The following is a 23,512-nucleotide window of genomic DNA, read 5'->3' as shown; positions in this document are numbered from 1 at the left end:
CCAGGATCATAGTTTATCTGTGTTGATCCAGGATCATAGTTTAGCTGTGTTGATCCAGGATCATAGTTTATCTGTGTTGATCCAGGATCATAGTTTATCTGTGTTGATCCAGGATCATAGTTTATCTGTGTTGATCCAGGATCATAGTTTATCTGTGTTGATCCAGGATCATAGTTTATCTGTGTTGATCCAGGATCATAGTTTATCTGTGTTGATCCAGGATCATAGTTTATCTGTGTTGATCCAGGATCATAGTTTAGCTGTGTTGATCCAGGATCATAGTTTATCTGTGTTGATCCAGGATCATAGTTTATCTGTGTTGATCCAGGATCATAGTTTATCTGTGTTGATCCAGGATCATAGTTTATCTGTGTTGATCCAGGATCATAGTTTAGCTGTGTTGATCCAGGATCATAGTTTATCTGTGTTGATCCAGGATCATAGTTTAGCTGTGTTGATCCAGGATCATAGTTTATCTGTGTTGATCCAGGATCATAGTTTATCTGTGTTGATCCAGGATCATAGTTTATCTGTGTTGATCCAGGATCATAGTTTATCTGTGTTGATCCAGGATCATAGTTTATCTGTGTTGATCCAGGATCATAGTTTATCTGTGTTGATCCAGGATCATAGTTTATCTGTGTTGATCCAGGATCATAGTTTATCTGTGTTGATCCAGGATCATAGTTTATCTGTGTTGATCCAGGATCATAGTTTATCTAATCTAGTAGTTGATTCATCTTTTCGCTTGAACAATAAGATGAGATAATGCCTTGATAATCCCGAGTCTTTACAGCCCTAGATTGTAACATGTTTGATATACTGTAGTAGTGTGAGCTCTCTCTGAGTCCCAACCCATGACATCAACAGGAGGGTCTGGTCTCTCTCTGTGTGAACCAGGGGGGAGGGGGAATCCAGGTGCAACCCAGGGCCATCCGCGACGCTCCGTCGGCTCTGAGCAGGGGCAGCCAGGGGGGAGGATGGGGGGGAGAGGTGAGGGGGTGAGATCTCCTCACCCTGCTAGCTAGCCGGCCAGTCGTCCGTGGAGCAGAGCTGGTAATTTGGACAGAAAGCTGGAGCGGTGCCCAGCCCTGGGCTGTGGGTCTGGGGATCTGGGGGAATGGGGGTCATTGGGTGAACCAGTGAGGCAGACCCTCCCTGGCCTGGACCATCACAGCAGGGGAGAGAGGTTGAACTTGGGATGACCAATATGTTTTGATCCATTCTCTTGATGTTCCCTCTCCACCTCTGATCCCCTCTCTCTCTCTCTCTCTCTCTCTCTCTCTCTCTCTCTCTTTCCTCTCTCTCTCTCTCTGTCTCTCTCTGTCTAATCACTGCTCTCTCCTCTCTCTCTCTCTCTCTCTCTCCCTCTCTCTCTCTCTCTCTCTCTCTCTCCTCTCTCTTCTCTTTCCTCTCTCATCTCTCTCTCTGTCTCTCTCTGTCTAATAACTGCTCTCTCTCTCTCTTTCTCTCCCTCTCTCTTTTTTGTCACTGTACATTTTTTGGTACTTTTACATTTTAGTAATTTAGCAGACACTTTTATCCATCCCCCACCCACTTTCTTCACTTATTCTTCTTGCCAATAGAGAACCTGTGTGCCAACACAGGCAGCAGAGTACAAGAAGGTCATAAATCAGGCAGTAATAGATCAGTCAGAGCAGGTAATTACGGTGAAGGACTTTTAAAGAGTTGTTTGTAATGATTCAAGGTTGCACTGTCGTTTTCCTGTCATTCCCTTTGCAGTTTGTGTCCCAAATGGCACCCTATTCCCTACATACTGCGCCACGTTTACCAGAGCCCTCTCTCTCTCTCACCTCTCTCTATCTCTCTCTCTCTCTCTCACCTCTCTCTCTCTCTCTCTCTCACACCTCTCTCTCTCTCTCTCTCTCTCTCTCTCTCTCTCACCTCTCTCTCTCTCTCTCTCTCTCTCTCACCTCTCTCTCTCTCTCTCTCACACCTCTCTCACACCTCTCTCTCTCTCTCTCTCTCTCTCTCTCTCTCTCTCTCTCCCCCTCTCTCTCCCCTCTCTCTCCCCTCTCTCTCTCTCCCCTCTCTCTCCCCTCTCTCTCTCTCTCTCTCTCTCACCTCTCTCTCTCTCACCTCTCTCTCTCACACCTCTCTCTCTCTCTCTCTCACCTCTCTCTCTCACCTCTCTCTCTCTCTCTCTCTCTCTCTCTCTCTCTCTCTCAATTCATTTTCAATTTAAGGGCTTTATTGGCATGGGAAACATATGTTAACATTGCCAAAGTAAGTGAACTAGATAATAAACAAAAGTGAAATAAACAAACAAATAGCACATTAATAAACATTACACTCACGAAATTTCCAAAAGAATAAAGACATTACAAATGTCATATTATGTCCATATACAGTGTTGTAATGATGTGCAGATTGTTAAAGTACAAAATGGAAAATAAATAAACATAAATATGGGTTGTATTTACAATTGTGTTGGTGCTTCACTACGTCAAATCAAATCAAATCAAATGTATTTATATAGCCCTTCTTACATCAGCTGATATATCAAAGTGCTGTACAGAAACCCAGCCTAAAACCCCAAACAGCAAGCAATGCAGGTGTAGAAGCACGGTGGCTAGGAAAAACTCCCTACAAATGCCAAAACCTAGGAAGAAACCTAGAGAGGAACCAGGCTATGAGGGGTGACCAGTCCTCTTCTGGCTGTGCCGGGTGGAGATTATAACAGAACATGCCAAGATGTACAAATGTTCATAAATGACCAGCACGGTCAAATAATAGTAATCACAGTGAACAGGTCAGGGTTCCATAGCCGCAGGCAGAACAGTTGAAACTGGAGCAGCAGCACGGCCAGGTGAACTGGGGACAACAAGGAGTCATCATGCCAGGTAGTCCTGAGGCATGGTCCTAGGGCTCAGGTCCTCCGAGAGAGAGAGAGAAAGAAAGAGAAAGAGAGAATTAGAGAGAGCATACTTAAATTCACACAGGACACCGGATAAGACAGGAGAAATACTCCAGATGTGACAGACTGACCCTAGCCCCCCGACACATAAACTACTGCAGCATAAATACTGGAGGCTGAGACAGGAGGGGTCAGGAGACACTGTGGCCCCATCTGATGATACCCCCGGACAGGGCCAAACAGGCAGGATATAACCCCACCCACTTTGCCAAAGCATAGCCTCCACACCACTAGAGGGATATCTTCAACCACCAACTTACCATCCTGAGACAAGGCCGGGTATAGCCCACAAAGATCTCCGCCATGGCACAACCCAAGGGGGGGCGCCAACCCAGACAGGAAGACCACGTCAGTGACTCAACCCACTCAAGGGACGCACCCCTCCTAGAGACGGCATTGAAGAGCACCAGTAAGCCAATGTAATAGGGTCAGAGGCAGAGAATCCCAGTGGAAAGAGGGGAACCGGCCAGGCAGAGACAGCAAGGGTGGTTCGTTGCTCCAGAGCCTTTCCGTTCACCTTCACACTCCTGGGCCAGACTACACTCAGTCATAGGACCTACTGAAGAGATGAGTCTTCAAAAAAGACTTAAAGGTTGAGACCGAGTCTGCGTCTCTCATACTAGTTGCCCTTTTCTCGTGGCAACAGGTCACAAATCTTGCTGCTGTGATGATTTCACCCAATAGATATGGGAGATGGGTTTGTTTTCGAATTCTTTGTTGATCTGTGTAATCTGAGGGAAATATGTCTCTAATATGGTCATACATTTGGCAGGAGGTTAGAAAGCTCAGTTTCCACCTAATTTTGTGGGCAGTGTGCACATAGCCTGTCTTCTCATGAGAGCCAGGTCTGCCTACCGCGTCCTTTCTCAATAGCAAGGCTATGCTCACTGAGTCTGTACATAGTCAAAGCTTTCCTTAAGTTTGGGTCAGTCACAGTGGTCAGGTATTCTGACACTGTGTACTCTCTGTTTAGGGACAAATAGCATTCTAGTTTGCTTTGTTTTTTTGTAAATATTTTCAAATGTGTCAAGTAATTATCTTTTTGTTTTCCCATGATTTGGTTGGGTCTAATTATGTTCCGCTTACTTAGGGGACTCTTCTCCAGGTTCATCTCTCTGTAGGTGATGGCTTTGTTATGGAAGGTTTGGGAATTTCTTTCTTTTAGGTGGTTGTTGAATTTAACATCTCCTTTCTGGATTTTGATAATTAGCGGGAATCGGCCTAATTCTGCTCTACCTATGCGGACCCCAGACCTCACAACCATAAAGGGCAATGGGTTCTATAACTGATTCAAGTATTTTTAGACAGATCCTAATTGGTATGTCTAATTTTATGTTCCTTTTGACGGCATAGAAGGCCCTTCTTACCTTGTCTCTCAGATAGTTCACAGCTTTGTGGAAGTTATCTTTGGCGCTGATGTTTAGGCCGAGGTATGTATCATTTTTTGTGTGCTCTAGGGCAACGGTGTCTAGATGGAATTTGTATTTGTGGTCCTGGCAACTGGACCTTTATTGGAACACCATTATTTTTGTCTTACTGAGATTTACTGTCAGGGCCCAGGTCTGGCAGAATCTGTACAGAAGATCTAGGTGCTGCTGTAGGCCCTCCTTGGTTGGGGACAGAAGCACCAGATCATCAGCAAACAGTAGACATTTGACTTCAGATTCTAGTAGGGTGAGGCCGGGTGCTGCAGACTGTTCTAGTGTCCTCGCTAATTCGTTGATATATATGTTGTAGAGGGTGGGGCTCAAGCTGCATCCCTGTCTCACCCCACGGCCCCTGTGGAAAGAAATGGGTATGTTTTTTTACCTATTTTAACCACACACTTGTTGTTTGTGTACATGGATTTTATAATGTTGTATGTTTTTCCCCCAGCATCCCTTTCCATCAATTTTGAAATCAACAAAGCATGAGAAGACTTTTCCTTTGTTTTGTTTTTTTGTTTGTCAATTATGGTGTGCAGGGTGAGTACGTGGTCTGTCGTGTGGTAATTTGGTAAAAAGCCAATTTGACATTTGCTCAGTATATTGTTTTAACTAAGGAAATGTACGAGTCTGCTGTTAATGACAATGCAGAGGATTCTCCCAAGGTTGCTGTTGACGCATATCCCACGGTAGTTATTGGGGTCAAATTCATCTCCACTTTTGTGGATTGGGGTGATCAGTCCTTGGTTCCAAATATTGTGGAAGATGCCAGATCTAAGGATGATGATAAAGAGTTTAATTATAGCCAATTGGAATTTGTGGTCTGTATATTTTATAATTTCATTGAAGATACCATCAACACCACAGGCCTTTTTGGGTTGGAGGGTTTGTATTTTGTCCTGTAGTTCATTCAATGTAATTGGAGAATCCAGTGGGTTCCGGTAGTCTTCAATAGTTGATTCTAATATTTGCATTTTATCATGTATATATGTGTTTTCTGTTTGTTCTTTGTTGTAGGGCCAAAAAGATTGGAGAAGTGGTTTACCCATCATGTCTGTTTTGGATAGATAACTTGTTGTGTTGTTGTCTCTTCAGTGTTTTCCAATTTTCCCAGAAGTGGTTAGAGTCTATGGATTCTTCAATTACATTGAGCTGGTTTCTGACGTGCTGTTCCATCTTTTTCCGTAGTGTATTTCTGTTTTGTTTTAATGATTCACCATAGTGAAGGAGTAGGCTCAGGTCTTCTGGGTTTCTATGTTTTTGGTTGGACAGGTTTCTCAATTTCTTTCTTAGGTTTTTGCGTTCTTCATCAAACCATTTGTCATTGTTGTTATTTGTCTTTGGTTTTATGTTTGACATTTTTATATTTGATAGGGAAGCTTAGAGGTCAAATATACTGTTTAGGTTTTCTACTGCCAGGTTTACACCTTCACTATTACAGTGGGACATTTTGTAAGGGGTGGCAGGGTAGCCTAGTGGTTATGAGCGTTGGACTAGTAACTGAAAGGTTGCAAGTTCGAATCCCCAAGCTGACAAGGTACAAATCTGTCGTTCTACCCCTGAACAAGGCAGTTAACCCACTGTTCCTAGGCCTTAATTGAAAATAAGAATTTGTTCTTAACTAGTAAAAAAATTAAAATAAAAAGGACTGACGCTGGACAGGAGCAGCAGGTATATGGAGTCAAACATTTATTCAGGAATGGACATTGAACACGACAGGAACAGTGTTAGCACACGGACATATGACAAACACTTGTGAAGCAGGGAACAGAGCTAGGAAGCAGACAGATATAGGGAAGAAAATTACACAAGTAATTGAGTCCATGTGAGTCCAATGAGTGCTAATGCGTGTGACGGGGAAAGGCAGGTGTGTGTAATGTTGGGGAGTCTGGCCCCCTTGAGTGCCAGAGGAAGGAGGAGCAGTTGTGACAGGGATTGAAATCTCGAAGGAATTGAAATTGTTGTTGCCTAATTGTTTTTTGGTAGTTTTCCACACTACTTTCCTTCCATCTATAGCATTCCTTAATATGATTCAGTTCCTTTAGGTTTGATGCCTCATGATTGAGTATTGCTCTGTTCAAGTAGACTGTGATTTTGCTGTGATCTGATAGGGGAGTCAGTGGGCTGACTGTGAACGGTCTGAGAGACTCTGGGTTTGAGGTCAGTGATAAAGTAGTCTACAGTACTACTGCCAAGAGATGAGCTATAGGTGTACCCAGTGGCGGATTTAGGTATAGGCGACATGGGCAGCCGCCCAGGGCGACATCTTGCCGGGGTCGGCACGGGGTGCCTGCACAATTTTTTTGTGAATGGTGACATTTGCGTGATCGGTTTTCTATCGCTCATTTGCACATCACGTCAATGATATCATGTCACCATGTGGGACTTTGGGTCAGTTAACCTTGTCGGAGAGGGCGCCCTGATTCTAGTTTGTGATTGAGGGAAGGTCTTCCAGGCAGTAGTATGAGATGGGGAGAAGGGGAGCGCTGGAGGGGGGGTTCGCCCAGGGAGCCATACGAGCTAGAACCGCCACTGGGTGTACCTACCATAGGAGTCCCCTCGAAGCCTACCATTGGCTATGTACAGACCCAGCGTGTGACAGAGCTGCAGAGCAGCAACCTCAATGCAGATAGAGTCTAAGTATTTAATAGTTGTCTGAACGGCACCAGAACATCAAAGGTAGATAAGACAGACGTTTATGAAGTAGGGAGTAATGTAGGGATCGACAGGTCTTTAGAGAAGTCTAGCCAACCTTCTGATACAGTGACAAGTATCAAAACTGTCACCTAAAACCCTCAAAGGTTTAAGACTACAAGCACTTGGATACATAATATCACCTTAATCAAGAACAGATAAAAAGGTTGACTGAAATAATCTGCTTCCTACTGCTTAGAGAAAGGTACCATCTGTTTCTGTAGAAAAAAATACAACTTTAAATTGTAGTTTCTTAATAACCAGCTCATCTATATGTTTTTTAAACATTCAAATCAAATCAATATCAATCGAAATGCCTCAGTATTTATATGCGGGAACACGTTCGATTAGAGAACCATCTAATGACTGAACATGTAGTTCATCTGAAACCTTCTAATGAGAGTTTAAAAACAGCATGTATTTTAGTTTTGACATTATTATGCAAAAAGTTTTAAATCAGCAAGGGATTCCTGCATAGCAATAACATTTGACTGTGGTTTTAACAAATCCCAGCAGCCTCCCCATCCAAACCCCAGCAGCCTCCCCATCCAAACACCAGCAGCCTCCAGCAGCCTCCCCATCCAAACCCCAGCAGCCTCCCCATCCAAACCCCAGCAGCCTCCAGCAGCCTCTCCATCCAAACCCCAGCAGCCTCCCCATCCAAACCCCAGCAGCCTCCCCATCCAAACCCCAGCAGCCTCCAGCAGCCTCTCCATCCAAACCCCAGCAGCCTCCCCATCCAAACCCCAGCAGCCTCCCCATCCAAACCCCAGCAGCCTCCAGCAGCCTCTCCATCCAAACCCCAGCAGCCTCCCCATCCAAACCCCAGCAGCCTCCAGCAGCCTCTCCATCCAAACCCCAGCAGCCTCTCCATCCAAACCCCAGCAGCCTCCCCATCCAAACCCCAGCAGCCTCCCCATCCAAACCCCAGCAGCCTCCAGCAGCCTCTCCATCCAAAACCCAGCAGCCTCCCCATCCAAACCCCAGCAGCCTCCCCATCCAAACCCCAGCAGCCTCCAGCAGCCTCTCCATCCAAACCCCAGCAGCCTCCCCATCCAAACCCCAGCAGCCTCCAGCAGCCTCTCCATCCAAACCCCAGCAGCCTCTCCATCCAAACCCCAGCAGCCTCCCCATCCAAACCCCAGCAGCCTCCCCATCCAAATCCCAGCAGCCTCCCCATCCAAACCCCAGCAGCCTCCAGCAGCCTCTCCATCCAAATCCCAGCAGCCTCCCCATCCAAACCCCAGCAGCCTCCCCATCCAAACCCCAGCAGCCTCTCCATCCAAACCCCAGCAGCCTCCAGCAGCCTCTCCATCCAAACCCCAGCAGCCTCCCCATCCAAACCCCAGCAGCCTCCCCATCCAAATCCCAGCAGCCTCCCCATCCAAACCCCAGCAGCCTCCAGCAGCCTCTCCATCCAAACCCCAGCAGCCTCCCCATCCAAACCCCAGCAGCCTCCCCATCCAAATCCCAGCAGCCTCCCCATCCAAACCCCAGCAGCCTCCAGCAGCCTCTCCATCCAAACCCCAGCAGCCTCCCCATCCAAACCCCAGCAGCCTCCCCATCCAAACCCCAGCAGCCTCCCCATCCAAACCCCAGCAGCCTCCCCATCCAAACCCCAGCAGCCTCCAGCAGCCTCTCCATCCAAACCCCAGCAGCCTCTCCATCCAAACCCCAGCAGCCTCCCCATCCAAACCCCAGCAGCCTCCAGCAGCCTCTCCATCCAAACCCCAGCAGCCTCCCCATCCAAACCCCAGCAGCCTCCAGCAGCCTCTCCATCCAAACCCCAGCAGCCTCCCCATCCAAACCCCAGCAGCCTCCAGCAGCCTCTCTCTCTCTCTCTCTCTCTCTCTCTCTCAGACATCATTTCCATTCCTTTTTTTCCCCCCACATCCAAACCCCAGCAGCCTCTCTCTCTCTCAGACATCAAAGGCAGGTGAACCCAGTAAATTACAGGTGAGGTGTCTATTACCCTTTGAAACCAGGCAAGACCCAGCCAGCCCTGGGATTAGAACAAATAAAAAGGAACGGAGTGAAGAATGAACAGAGTGAAAGAGGAGTGGAGGAGGAAGGTTTACAGGCCGTGTTGACAATATGGCATCAGTATAAAAGGTCCTAATGCAGCTTTAAATTACCACCCTGTCACACACACACACACACACACACACACACACACACACACACACACACACACACACAGGCACACACACACACACACACACACACAGGCACACACACACACACACACACACACACACACACACACACACACACACACACACACACACACACACACACACACACACACACACACACACACATAGTTATAACCCTATCTCTGTGTGTGTGTGTGTGTGTGTGTGTGTCTGTGTGTGTGTGTGTGTGTGTGTGTGTGTGTGTGTGTGTGCGTGCGAGCGTGCGTTTTGGGACTTTGTTGTACAAAATAATATAATGTCATATTTTTAATTTAAATTTTTTTTTACATGAAAGGTGTTCTAGCTTCCACTAACTGAAGAAGACAGGGAGTGTGAAAACACTTTGTTAATATGAATGTTTTCATCCCATCAGCACACATAGTATTACTGTGCCAGCTGACACAGCGATATATTCAGACCGTCTGCCTTGTATTACCGCAGTCATCTAATAATAAGTTGTCTAATTTATTGTGAAAAACCCGTCATTCTGATTAAATGAAGTGAATTCATGATCTTTCTCTGCCTCCTATGTTCTGCTGGTTGACAGCTCAAGTGGAAAAAGAATCCGACCACAGCTTTTGGTTACACAATACAATGCCCTGCGTCCCAAAAGACACCCTATTCCCTACATTGTGCACTACTTTTGACCAGAGCCCTATGTGGGATATTCATTTTGTTCCCTATGGACCCTGGTCAAAAGTAGTGCACTTAAATAGGTTGCCATTTGGGATGTATAAATGTAATGCACCACGCTGCACTACAATGCACCATATTACACTGCGCGACAGACAGACAGACAGACAGACAGACAGACAGACAGACAGACAGACAGACAGACAGACAGACAGACAGACAGACAGACAGAACACCCACACCGCTCCCTCCCTCATTCCCTCAGCCTGCCAGGTGGCCGACAATCTCTCACTATCTAAAGAACAGATAGCAGAGGATGGCAAACAGCCAGAGAACAGTCAGGATTAACATAAACCAAACAAGGCTCTAATAGAAAACAGACCGGTCTCTGTAAGATAACAGACATGACTCTAATAGACAACATACATGACTGTTAGAAAACAGACATGAATCTAATAGAAAACAGACAGGACTCTCATAGAAAACAAACAGGACTCTAATAGAAAACAGACAGGACACTAATAGAAAACAGACAGGACACTAATAGAAAACAGACAGGACACTAATAGAAAACAAACAGGACTCTCATAGAAAACAGACAGGACACTAGTTGGACTCTAATAGACTGCAGATTCCACAGATAGCTTATCTCCTTTCACAGCATCATGAAATAACATCCTTAATGACTGTTCTGATTCATGCTGCGCTGCGGTCAGAGTCTTTGACAGCCGGGTGTTTTATGGAGGTGTGGAGTGTCATTAACACAACAATAATACCATGTACTGCCTGGTGAGGTGCGTGTGGCAGTTCCCATCCCGACGACAGCCAAACCTCTTGTCAGTTTAATTAACACTTCCTAATAAACATTTACATTTTCATATTTTTTTGTTGTTGTTGGTCTCTTACATCAAAAGCTTGTTTTTGGTTGTGTAATGCAGTAATATATTACATCAAAAACCTCTTCTGGAAAAGGTTTCAGATAAGAAAGGCTTTGCAGATTTTCTAATGGAACAGAATAGATTCTAACAGCTAGATTTTAATAGCTAGAATCTAATAGGAACGTTCTAATAGCTAGAGTCTAATAGATAGATACACATAAGTCAATTCTAATAAGTAGATTCTAATTGGTAGGTTATAATAGCAACATTATAATAGGTATGTTCTAAACGGAAGATAATAATAGGTAGATTCTAAAAGCTAGATTTTAATAGGACAAGTCCAATATATAGATTATAATAAGTACACTCTAATAGCTAGATTCTAATTCTTTGATTCTAGTAGGTATATTCTATTACCTAGATTCTAACATGTGGATTCTAATAGCTAGATTCTAATATGACAAGTCTAATAGGTAGATTATAACAGGAAGATTCTAATAGATAGATTCAAATAGCTAGATTCTAATAGGAATATTCTAACAGCTAGATTCTAATAGGTATAAGATCATAAGTAAATTCTGATAGGTAGATTCTAATTGGTAGGATATAATAGCAAAATTCTAATAGGTATACTCTAAAAGGAAGATTCTAATAGGTAGGTTCTAATAGGTAGGTTCTAATAGCTAGATTCTAATAGGTAGATTCTAATATTAATATTTTAATATGTATATTCTAAAAGGAAGATTCTAATAGGTAGATTCTAATAGGTAGGTTCTAATAGCTAGATTCTAGTAGGTAGATTCTAATATTAATATTTTAATATGTATATTCTAAAAGGAAGATTCTAATAGGTAGATTATATTAGGTACAGTTGAAGTCGGAAGTTTACATACATTAGGTTGGAGTCATTAAAACTCGTTTTTCAACCACTCCACAAATTTCTTGTTAACAAACTATAGTTTTGGATAGTTGGTTAGGACATCTACTTTGTGCATGACACAAGTAATTTTTCCAACAATTGTTTACAGACAGATTATTTCACAAGATCACAATTCCAGTGGGTCAGAAGTTTACATACACTAAATTGACTGTGCCTTTAAATAGCTTGGAAAATTCCAGAAAATTATGTTATGGCTTTAGAAGCTTCTGATAGGCTAATTGACATTATTCGAGTCAACTGGAGGTGTACCTGTGGATGTATTTTAAGACCTACCTTCAAACTCAGTGCCTCTTTGCTTGACATCATGGGAAAATCAAAAGAAATCAGCCAAGACCTCAGAAAGAAATTGTGGACCTCCACAATTCTGGTTCATCCTTGGGAGCAATTTCCAAATGCCTGAAGGTACCCCGTTCATCTGTACAAACAATAGTACGCAAGTATAAACACCATGGGACCACGCAGCCGTCATAACGCTCAGGAGATGAATGCACTTTGGTGCGAGAAGTGCAAATCAATCCCAGAACAACAGCAAAGGACCTTGTGAAGATGCTGGAGGAAACAGGTACAAAAGTATCTATATCCACAGTAAAACGAGTCCTATATCAGCATAACCTGAAAGGCCGCTCAGCAAGGAAGAAGCCACTGCTCCAAAACCGCCATAAAAAAGCCAGACTACGGTTTGCAACTGCACATGGGGACAAAGATGGTACTTTTTGGAGAGATGTCCTCTGGTCTGATAAAACTGTTTGGCCATAATGACCATTGTTATGTTTGGAGGAAAAAGGGGGAGGCTTGCAAGCCAAAAAACACCATCCTAACTGTGAAGCACGGGGGTGGCAGCATCATGTTGTGGGGGTGCTTTGCTGCAGGAGGGAGTGGTGCACTTCACAAAATAGATAGCATCATGAGGTAGGAAAATGATGTGGATATATTGAAGCAACATCTCAAGATCATGATTGAATCATCAGCATACATGGACACACATGCTTTGTTTAATGCCAGTGTCAGGTCATTGGTAAAAATAGAAAAGAGTAGAGGGCCTAGAGAGCTGCCCTGCGGTACACCACACTTTACATGTTTGACATTAGAGACGCATCCATTAAAGAAAATCCTTTGAGTTCTATTAGATACAGAGCTCTGAATCCATTATATGGCAGAGGTTGAAAACCCATTGCACTTAACCTCTATGGGACCGGCGGGACGAATTCGTCCCACCTACGTAACAGCCACTTGCAGCCTGTGGCGCGATTTTCAAAATCTTAAAAATCCTATTACTTCAATTTCTCAAACATATGACTATTTTACAGCCATTTAAAGATAAGACTCTCGTTAATCTAACCACACTGTCCGATTTCAAAAAGGCTTTACAACGAAAGCAAAACATTAGATTATGTCAGCAGAGTACCAAGCCAGAAATAATCAGACACCCATTTTTCAAGCCAGCATATAATGTCACCAAAACCCAGAAGACAGCTAAATGCAGCACTCACCTTTGATGATCTTCATCAGATGACAACCCTAGGACATTATGTTATACAATACATGCATGTTTTGTTCAATCAAGTTCATATTTATATCAAAAACCAGCTTTTTACATTAGCATGTGACGTTCAGAACTAGCATACCCCCGCAAACTTCCGGGGAATTCGCTAACATTTTACTAAATTACTCACGATAAACGTTCACAAAAAGCATAACAATTATTTTAAGAATTATAGATACAGACCTCCTCTATGCACTCGATATGTCCGATTTTAAAATAGCTTTTTGGTGAAAGCACATTTTGCAATATTCTAAGTACATAGCCCAGGCATCACGGGCTCGCTATTTAGACACCCGGCAAGTTTAGCACTCACCATAATCATATTTACTATTATAAAAATGTCATTACCTTTTGTTGTCTTCGTCAGAATGCACACCCAGGACAGCTACTTCAATAACAAATGTTGGTTTGGTCCAAAATAATCCATCGTTATATCCGAATAGCGACGTTTTGTTCGTATGCGTTCCAGACACTATCCGAAATAGTAAAGAAGTGTCACGCGCTTGGCGCAATTCCTGACAATAAAATTCAAAGTATTCCATTGCCGTACGTCGAAGCATGTCAACCGCTGTTTAAAATAAATTTTTACGTCATTTTTCTCGTAGAAAGCGATAATATTCCGACAGGGAATCTCCTTTTCGGCAAACAGAGGAAAAAAATCCCAAAGGCGGGGGCGGTCGGGGTCACGCGCATAAGCTAGTGTCTCTTGATGGGCCACTTGAGAAAGGCGATAATGTGTTTCAGCCTGGGGCTGGAATGACGACATTCTGTTTTTTCCCGGGCTCTGAGAGCCTATGGAAGACGTGGGAAGTGTCACGTTAGAGCAGAGATCCTTAGTAAATGATAGAGATGGCAAAGAAGTTCCAGAAATGGTCAGACAGGCCACTTCCTGTAAAGGAATCTCTCAGGTTTTGACCTGCCATTTGAGTTCTGTTATACTCACAGACACCATTCAAACAGTTTTAGAAACTTTAGGGTGTTTTCTATCCATATGTAATAAGTATATGCATATTCTAGTTACTGAGTAGGAGTGGTAACCAGATTAAATCGGGTATGTTTTTTATCCAGCCGTGTCAATGCTGCCCCCTAGCCCTAACAGGTTAAGTTTTTTTAACAACAGGTTATGGTCAATAATAACAAAGGCAGCACTGAAATCTAACAGTAAAGCTCCCACAATCTTCTATTTATCAATTTATTTCAACCAATCATCAGTCATTTGTGTCAGTGCAGTACATGTTGAGTGCCCTTCTCTATAAACATGCTGAAAGTCTGAAAGTCTGTTGTTAATATGTTTACAAAGAAATAGCAATATTTTCCAACAGTTTGCTAGGAGCTGGCAGCAAGATTATAGGTCTGCTGTTAGAACCAGTAAAGGCCGCTTTACCACTCTTGGGTAGCGGAATGACTTTGGCTTCCCTCCAGGCCTGAGGACAAAGACTTCCCTCTAGGCTCAGATTAAAGATATGACAGATAGGAGTGGCTATAGAGTCAGCCACCATCCTCAGTAGCTTTCCATCTAAGTTGTCAATGCCAGGAGGTTTGTCATTATTGATCGTTAACAATAATCTTTCCCACACTAACTTTACAAAATTCAAACTTGCAGTGCTTTTCTTCCATTATTTGTTTTTTTTATGCATAAATGTAATTGCTCACTGTTTATTGTGGGCATTTCCAGCCTAAGTTTGGCCACTTTGCCAATGAAATAATCATTAAATAATTGGCAACATCAAGTGGTTTTGTGATGAATAAGCCATCTGATTCAGTGAAAGGTGGAGTTGAATTTGTCTTCCTGCCCATAATTTAATTTAAAGTACTCTAAAGTTTTTTTCCATCATTCTTTATTGATCTTGGCTTCATAATAAAGTTTCTTCAAATCAAATCAAATCAACGTTTATTTGTCACGTGCCCTGAATACAACAGGTGTAGACCTTACAGTGAAATGTTTACTTACAGGCTCTAACCAATAGTGAAAAAAAGGTATTAGGTGAACAATAGGTAGGTAAAGAATTAAAACAACAGTAAAAAGACAGGCTATATGCAGTAGAGAGGATATATACAGTAGCGAGGCTATAAAAGTAGCGAGGCTACATACATACAGCGGCCTTTACTGGTTCTAACAGCAGACCTATTAGCTTGCTGCCAGCTCTTAGCAAACTGTTGAAAAAAATGTGTTTAACCAAATACAATGCTATTTCTCTGTAAACAAATTAACAACAGACTTTCAGCATTCTTATAGAGAAGGACACTCAACATGTACTGCACTGACATAAATGACTGATGATTGGTTGAAATAAATTGATAAGATTGTGGGAGCTGTACTGTTAGATTTCAGTGCAGCCTTTGATATTATTGACCATAACCTGTTGTTGAAAAAACTTACGTGCTATGAGTTTTCAACCTCAGCTATATAATGGATTTAGAGCTATCTATCTAATAGAACTCAAAGGGTTTTCTTTAATGGAAACGTCTCTAATGTCAAACATGTAAAGTGAGGTGTACCGCAGGGCAGCTCTCTAGACCCTCTACTCTTTTCTATTTTTTACCAATGACCTGCCACTGGCATTAAACAAAGCATGTGTGTATATGTATGCTGATGATTCAACCATATACGCATCAGCAACCACAGCTAATGAAGTCACTGAAACCCTTAACAAAGAGTTGCGGTCTGTTTTGGAATGGTTGGCCAGTAATAAACTAGTCCTGAACATCTCTAAATCTAAGAGCATTGTATTTGGTACAAATCATTCCTTAAGTTCTAGACCTCAGCTGAATCTGGTAATGAATGGTGTGGCTGTTGAACAATTTGAGGAGACTAAATTACTTGGCGTTACCTTAGATTGTAAACTGTCATGGTCATAACATATAGATTCAATGGTTGCAACGACAGGGAGAGGTCTAGCTGTAATAAAGAGATGCTCTGCTTTTTTGACACCACACTACAAAAAGCAAGTTCTGCAGGCTCTACTTTTGTCTAATATTGATTATTGTCCAGTCGTGTGGTCCAGTGCTGCAGCTGTCACAGAACAGAGTGGCAAGTTTTGCTCTTAATTGTAATCAGAGGGCTGATATAAATACTATGCTGCCAGTCTCTCTTGGCTCAGAGTTGAGGAGAGACTGACTGCATCACTTCTTCTTTTTATAAGAAACATTAATGTGTTGAAAATCCCAAATTGTTTGCATAGTCAACTTACACACAGCTCTGACACACACACAGGTGGCAGGGCTACCGACGTTAAGGCTAATCTAAAGACGGTGCTGGCTAAAGCTAAAACTGGCAAGTGTAGAGAGTATAGAGATATTGTTATCCACGTCGGCACCAACGATGTTAGGATGAAACAGTCAGAGGTCACCAAGCGCAACATAGCTTCAGTGTGTAAAATCAGCTAGAAAGATGTGTCGGCATCGAGTAATTGTCTCTGGCCCCCTCCCAGTTAGGGGAAGTGATGAGCTCTACAGCAGAGTCTCACAACTCAATCGCTGGTGAAAACTGTTTTCTGCCCCTCCCAAAAGATAGAATTTGTAGATAATTGTCCCTCTTTCTGGGACTCACCCACAAACAGGACCAAGCCTGGCCTGTTGAGGAGTGACGGACTCCATCCTAGCTGGAGGGGTCCTCTCATCTTATCTACGAACATAGACAGGGCTCTAACTCCCCTAGCTCCACAATGAGATAGGGTGCAGGCCAGGCAGCAGGCTGTTAACTACCCTGCCAGCTTAGTGGAGTCTGCCACTAGCACAGTCAGTGTAGTCAGCTCAGCGATCCCCATTGAGACCGTGTCTGTGCCTCGACCTAGGTTGGGCAAAACTAAACATGGCGGTGTTCGCTTTAGCAATCTCACTAGAATAAAGACCCCCTCCATTCCTGCCATTATTGAAAGAGATCGTGATACCTCACATCTCAAAATAGGGCTACTTAATGTTAGATCCCTCACTTCCAAGGCAGTTATAGTCAATGAACTAATCACTGATCATAATCTTGATGTGATTGGCCTGACTGAAACATGGCTTAAGCCTGATGAATTTACTGTGTTAAATGAGGCCTCACCTCCTGGTTACACTAGTGACCATATCCCCTGCACATCCCGCAAAGGCGGAGGTGTTGCTAACATTTACGATAGCAAATTTCAATTTACAAAAGAAAAAATGACGTTTTCGTCTTTTGAGCTTCTAGTCATGAAATCTATGCAGCCTACTCAATCACTTTTTATAGCTACTGTTTACAGGCCTCCTGGGCCATATGCAGTGTTCCTCACTGAGTTCCCAGAATTCCTATCGGATCTTGTAATCATGGCAGATAATATTCACATTTTTGGTGACTTTTATACTTACATGGAAAAGTCCACAGACCCATTCCAAAAGGATTTCGGAGCCATCATCGATTCAATGGGTTTTGTCCAACATGTCTCCGAACCTACTCACTGCCACAGTCATACTCTGGACCTAGTTTTGTCCCATGGAATAAATATTGTGGATCTTAATGATTTTCCTCATAATCCGGGACTATCGCACCACTATTTTATTACATTTGCAATCGCAACACATAATCTGCTCAGACCCCAACCAAGGATCATCAAAAGTTGTGCTATAAATTCTCGGACAACCCAAAGATTTCTAGATACTCTTCCAGACTCCCTCCACCTACCCAAGGACGTCAGAGTACAAAAATCAGTTAACCACCTAACTGAGGAACTCAATTTAACCTTGCGCAATACCCTAGATGCAGTCGCACCCCTAAAAACAAAAAATATTTGTCATAAGAAACTAGCTCCCTGGTATACAGAAAATACCCGAGCTCTGAAGCAAGCTTCCAGAATATTGGAACGGAAATGGCATTACACCAAACTGGAAGTCTTCCGACTAGCTTGGAAAGACAGTACCGTGCAGTATCGAAGAGCCCTCACTGCTGCTCGATCATCCTATTTTTCCAACTTAATTGAGGAGAATAAGAACAATCCCAAATGTATTTTTGTTACTGTCGCAAAGCTAACTAAAAAGCAGCTGTCAGAAGTGGTGCATGAAGTCAGGCGCAGGAGAGCAAAATGAGTGAGCAACATACTTTACTCAAAATAAAGGCACAAGGTAACAATACACTCGACCAACAATAAACGGTAGGTAATTACGCACAGGGGAAAACAGCACCTGTCGAAAACCAGACATAACGTACCGAATGAACATAGAAACAATCACGCACAAAAACCATGGGGAAAACAGAGGGTTAAATAATGAACATGTAATTGGGGAATTGAAACCAGGTGTGTAGAAAACAAAGACAAAACAAATGGAAAATGAAAGGTGGATCGGCGATGGCTAGAGGACCGGTGACGTCGACCGCCAAACGCCGCCCGAACAAGGAGAGGGACCGACTTCGGTGGAAGTCGTGACAGCAAGAGAGGATGGCTTTCACTTCAGCAGTGATAAATTCATGAACTTCTTTGAGGAAAAGATCATAATCATTAGAAAGCAAATTACCGACTCCTCTATAAATCTGCGGATTCCTCCAAAGCTCAGATGTCCTGAGTCTGCACAACTCTGGACCTAGGATCAAGGGAGACACTCAAGTTTTTTAGAACTACAGTGGGGGAAAAAGTATTTGATCCCCTGCTGATTTTGTACGTTTGCCCACTGACAAAGAAAGGATCAGTCAATAATTTGAATGGTAGGTTTATTTGAACAGTGAGAGACAGAATAACAACAAAAATATCCAGAAAAAAGCATGTTAGAAATGTTATAAATTGATTTGCATTTTAATGAGGGAAATAAGTATTTGACCCCCTCTCAATCAGAAAGATTTCTGGCTCCCAGGTGTCTTTTATACAGGTAATGAGCTGAGATTAGGAGCACACTCTTAAAGGGAGTGCTCCTAATCTCAGCTTGTTACCTGTATAAAAGACACCTGTCCACAGAAGCAATCAATCAATCAATCAGATTCCAAACTCTCCACCATGGCCAAGACCAAAGAGCTCTCCAAGGATGTCAGGGACAAGATTGTAGACCTACACAAGGCTGGAATGGGCTACAAGACCATCGCCAAGCAGCTTGGTGAGAAGGTGACAACAGTTGGTGCGATTATTTGCAAATGGAAGAAACACAAAAGAACTGTCAATCTCCCTCGGCCTGGGGCTCCATGCAAGATCTCACCTCGTGGAGTTGCAATGATCATGAGAACGGTGAGGAATCAGCCCAGAACTACACGGGAGGATCTTGTTAATGATCTCAAGGCAGATGGGACCATAGTCACCAAGAAAACAATTGGTAACACACTACGCCGTGAAGGACTGAAATCCTGCAGCGCCCGCAAGGTCCCCCTGCTCAAGAAAGCACATATACATGCCCGTCTGAAGTTTGCCAATGAACATCTGAATGATTCAGAGGACAACTGGGTGAAAGTGTTGTGGTCAGATGAGACCAAAATGGAGCTCTTTGGCATCAACTCAACTCGCTGTGTTTGGAGGCGGAGGAGGAACGCTGCCTATGACCCCAAGAACACCATCCCCACCGTCAAACCTGGAGGTGGAAACATTATGCTTTGGGGGTGTTTTTCTGCTAAGGGGACAGGACAACTTCAACGCATAAAGGGACGATGGTCGGGGCCATGTACCGTCAAATCTTGGGTGAGAACCTCCTTCCCTCAACCAGGGCATTGAAAATGGGTCGCGGATGGGTATTCCAGCATGACAATGACCCAAAACACACGGCCAAGGCAATACAAGAGTGGCTCAAGAAGAAGCACATTAAGGTCCTCGAGTGGCCTAGCAAAGCAGCACATAAACAAGTCCAAAATTTGTAATACGTCCAACCGGCCTCACAACCGCAGACCACGTGTAACAACGCCTCCACATGCAGCTTCTTCACCTGCGGGATCGTCTGAGACCAGCCACCTGGACAACTGATGAAACTGTGGGTTTGCACCAAAAAGAATTTCTGTGCAAACTTTCAGAAAGCGTCTCAGTGAAGCTCGTCTGCGTGCTCGTTGTCCTCACCAGGGCTTTGGTCTGACTGCATTTCGGCGACGTAACCGACTTCAGCGGGCAAATGCTCATCTTTGATGGCCACTGGCGCTCTTCACGGATGAATCCTTTATTTAATATCTGTATTCCCAGTCATGTGAAATCCATAGATTAGGGCCTAATTGACAGATTTTCCTTACGTGTTTTGTTTTTGTTTAGTATATTGGCTTGATTCGAATAAGTTCATTTCCTGTGCTGATGGATGTGGTGTTATTAGAGTTTCCTAGAGGAGTAGGCGCTCAACCAACATGAAACGTGGTGCAAAAAAAAAAAAAACATTATGTGCATTAGGAAAGAAAAATTGCACAAATCATGGTTTTAATATATAGTTAAATAAAGTAAATAATTGTGAGGGAGAGATGCGCCTGTTCCTTCCCTGTATTGTGAGAGTTTCCAGTCCAAGCTGCAGGAGTAATGACACCTGAGTGACATGTCTGTCTTTCTGGGAGGGGAAGTGATGCAATGTGGAACCCGGTGATTAAAAAACAACATGAGGCTGAAATGAAAGAAGTCAGAGAGGAGCTCAGACAAAAGCAGATCCACCGCACTGACAGACGAGACACTTCAATCAGGTCTTTACTGCAGTCTGCTGTGGTGCGTCACTCACAGATGAATGAAAATGCAAAACAATAGAAAAAAATACCATATGAAATTGTTTTAACAAGGTTATACCAGGGATCATTTTGATATTTGATTTGGAATTTTAAGACCCCTTGAAGTATTAAAAAAATATATATATTTGATGAAGAAAAAAAAAATGATGCTGTTAGCCATACAAACGCATCGAAGAACAGATTTACTACAGATTGTTTTTGGTGCTTAAAAGTCTCCATACATCTATTTGTTTGTTCAACTGGTACTTCAGACGAGTCTTGTGAGGCCTGTGGGGCAAAACAACTGACATGTACATGTTTTGTGAGAGTCTCTCCTGTACAGAGGGATTGTATTCTATTAGAGTTTAACCCCAAACTGTTCAGAAGTTGGCAGATGAGTCCCAAAACTCTTGTGGAAAAACGGAGAACACCGTTATGTTTGTGAAAGTCGCATCTTTCCTTACTAGTTTGTAGTTAATAGTAATAGCTTGTTTGGACACTACAGACGATTTTATGAGAAGACCGATTTTCTGGATTTCTCATGGTTTGACAAACTAGCTCTGTCACATTTCACTGCAGAAGCGTAAACTAACCAATTTTGATGGGGATTTTTTTATTATGCTGAAGTCGATTTCAGCGGGGCCATGGAAATCGACTTTAGGGGGGTTTTAACGTTAAACCAACTTCCAAATGTCCAGACTGCCCCAACTTACAGTGCATCCGTAAAGTATTCAAATCCCTTGACTTTTTCCACATTTTGTTTTTGTCACGCCATGACCATAGAGAGCCTTTTATTCTCTATGCTTCCAACAACGTTCGTAACAGTTTTGTTACAGCTTTATTCTAAAACGGATTCAATTAAAAAAAATCCTCATCAATCTACACACAATATCCCATAATGACAAAGCGAAAACAAGTTTTTAGATTTTTTTGCAAATTTATATAACAAAATAAAAACTGTATGTACATAAATATTCAGAGCTTTTGCTATGAGACTCGAAATTGAGCTCAGGTGCATCCTGTTTCCATTGATCATCCTTGAGATGTTTCTACAACTTGATTGGAGTCCACCTGTGGTAAATTCAACTGATTGGACATGATTTGGAAAGGCACACACCTGTCTATATAAGGTCCCACAGTTGACAGTGTATGTCAGAGCAAAAACCAAGCCATGAGGTTGAAGGACTTGTCCGTAGAGCTCTGAGACAGGATTGTGTCGAGGCACAGATCTGGGGAAGGGTACCAAAACATTTCTGCATCATTAAAGGTCCCCAAGAACACAGTGGCCTCCATCATTCTTAAATGGAAGAAGTTTGGAACCACCAAGACTCTTCCTAGAGCTGGCCGTCCGGCTAAACTGAGCCATCCGGGGAGAAGGGAGGTGACCAAGAACTCGATGGTCACTCTGACAGAGCTCTAGAGTTCCTTTGTGGAGATGGGAGAACCTTCCAGAAGGATAACCATCTCTGCAGCACTTCACCAATCAGGCCTTATGGTAGAATGCCCAAACGGAAGACACTCCTCAGTAAAAGGCACATGACAGCCTGCTTGGAGTTTACCAAAAGGTACCTAAATACTCTAAGACCATGAGAAACAAGACTCTCTGGTCTGATGAAATCAAGATTGAACTCTTTGGCCTGAATGCCAAGTGTCACGTCTGGAGGAAACCTGGCACCATCCCTATGGTGATGGCAGCATCATGCTATGGGGATGTTTTTCATCTGCATGGACTGGGAGACTAGTCAGGACCGAGGTAAAGATGAACAGAGCAAAGTACAGGGAGATCCTTGATGAAAACCTGCTCCAGAGCGCTCAGGACCTCAGACTGGGGAGAAGGTTCACCTTCCAACAGGACAACGACCCTAAGCACACAGCCAAGACAACGCAGGAGTGGCTTCGGGACAAGTCTCTGAATGTCCTTGAGTGGCCCAGCCAGAGCCCGTCTTGAACATGATAGAACATCTCTGGAGAGACCTGAAAATAGCTGTGCTGCGACGCTCCCCATCCAACCTGACAGAGCTTGAGAGGATCTGCAGAGAAGAATGGGAGAAACTCCCCAAATACAGGTGTGCCAAGTTTGTAGCTTGATACCCAAGAAGTCTCGAGGCTGTAATCGCTGCCAAAGGTGCTTCAACAAAGTACTGAGTAAAGGGTCTGAATACGTATGTAAATGTGATATACAAATATATATATATATTTTAATCCCTTTTAAAATAAGGCTGTAAAGTAACAACATTTAGAAAAAGTAGATTGCTTGACTAAATAGTTTTCATAAAATGTATACTTTTTGAACTATGAAAATAGTTAAATTAGTTTCCAATGCGATTCAATGGAAAAAAGGACCATAGACTTGGACGGTAAAACCTCCTCCTACACCGTTTAATGTTGGTGAGGGATTTAACGCAAATTTATCAAAATTATTAAGACTTTAGCATAAACTAGCATAAAATAACTCACCAACAGAAACTCTTGAACTTTTCAAAGCTGGAGACACCAAACCAAGTGTCACATGTTCAGGCAATCTTAACTTAAAATGTTCAAAAACTTTTATAAATTATAATTATATACATTTTCATTCATTTTTTAAATAAAATTACTCATGAACAGTAACTCTTCAACCGTTCAAAGCTAGAGATACTAAACAAACTTTCTCATGTTCAGGCTATC

General features: G+C 43.0%; 1 protein-coding gene across 1 annotated transcript in view; it reads left to right on the top strand.

Moving 5' to 3' along the window:
- Window positions 1–4,890: 4,890 nt before the first annotated feature.
- Window positions 4,891–23,512, top strand: part of LOC123726692 (basic salivary proline-rich protein 2-like) — a 35,084-nt gene continuing 16,462 nt past the window's right edge. Inside the window, exons 1-2 of the mRNA XM_045694287.1 lie at window positions 4,891–4,902; window positions 7,573–8,868. Of these exons, the coding sequence (XP_045550243.1) occupies window positions 4,891–4,902; window positions 7,573–8,868 (1,308 nt within the window). The remainder of the gene's footprint in view (window positions 4,903–7,572; window positions 8,869–23,512) is intronic.

Source organism: Salmo salar, chromosome ssa01 (genome assembly GCF_905237065.1).
Source record: "Salmo salar chromosome ssa01, Ssal_v3.1, whole genome shotgun sequence".
Taxonomy (NCBI): domain Eukaryota; kingdom Metazoa; phylum Chordata; class Actinopteri; order Salmoniformes; family Salmonidae; genus Salmo; species Salmo salar.
This window is presented reverse-complemented; position numbering and strand designations above follow the sequence as displayed.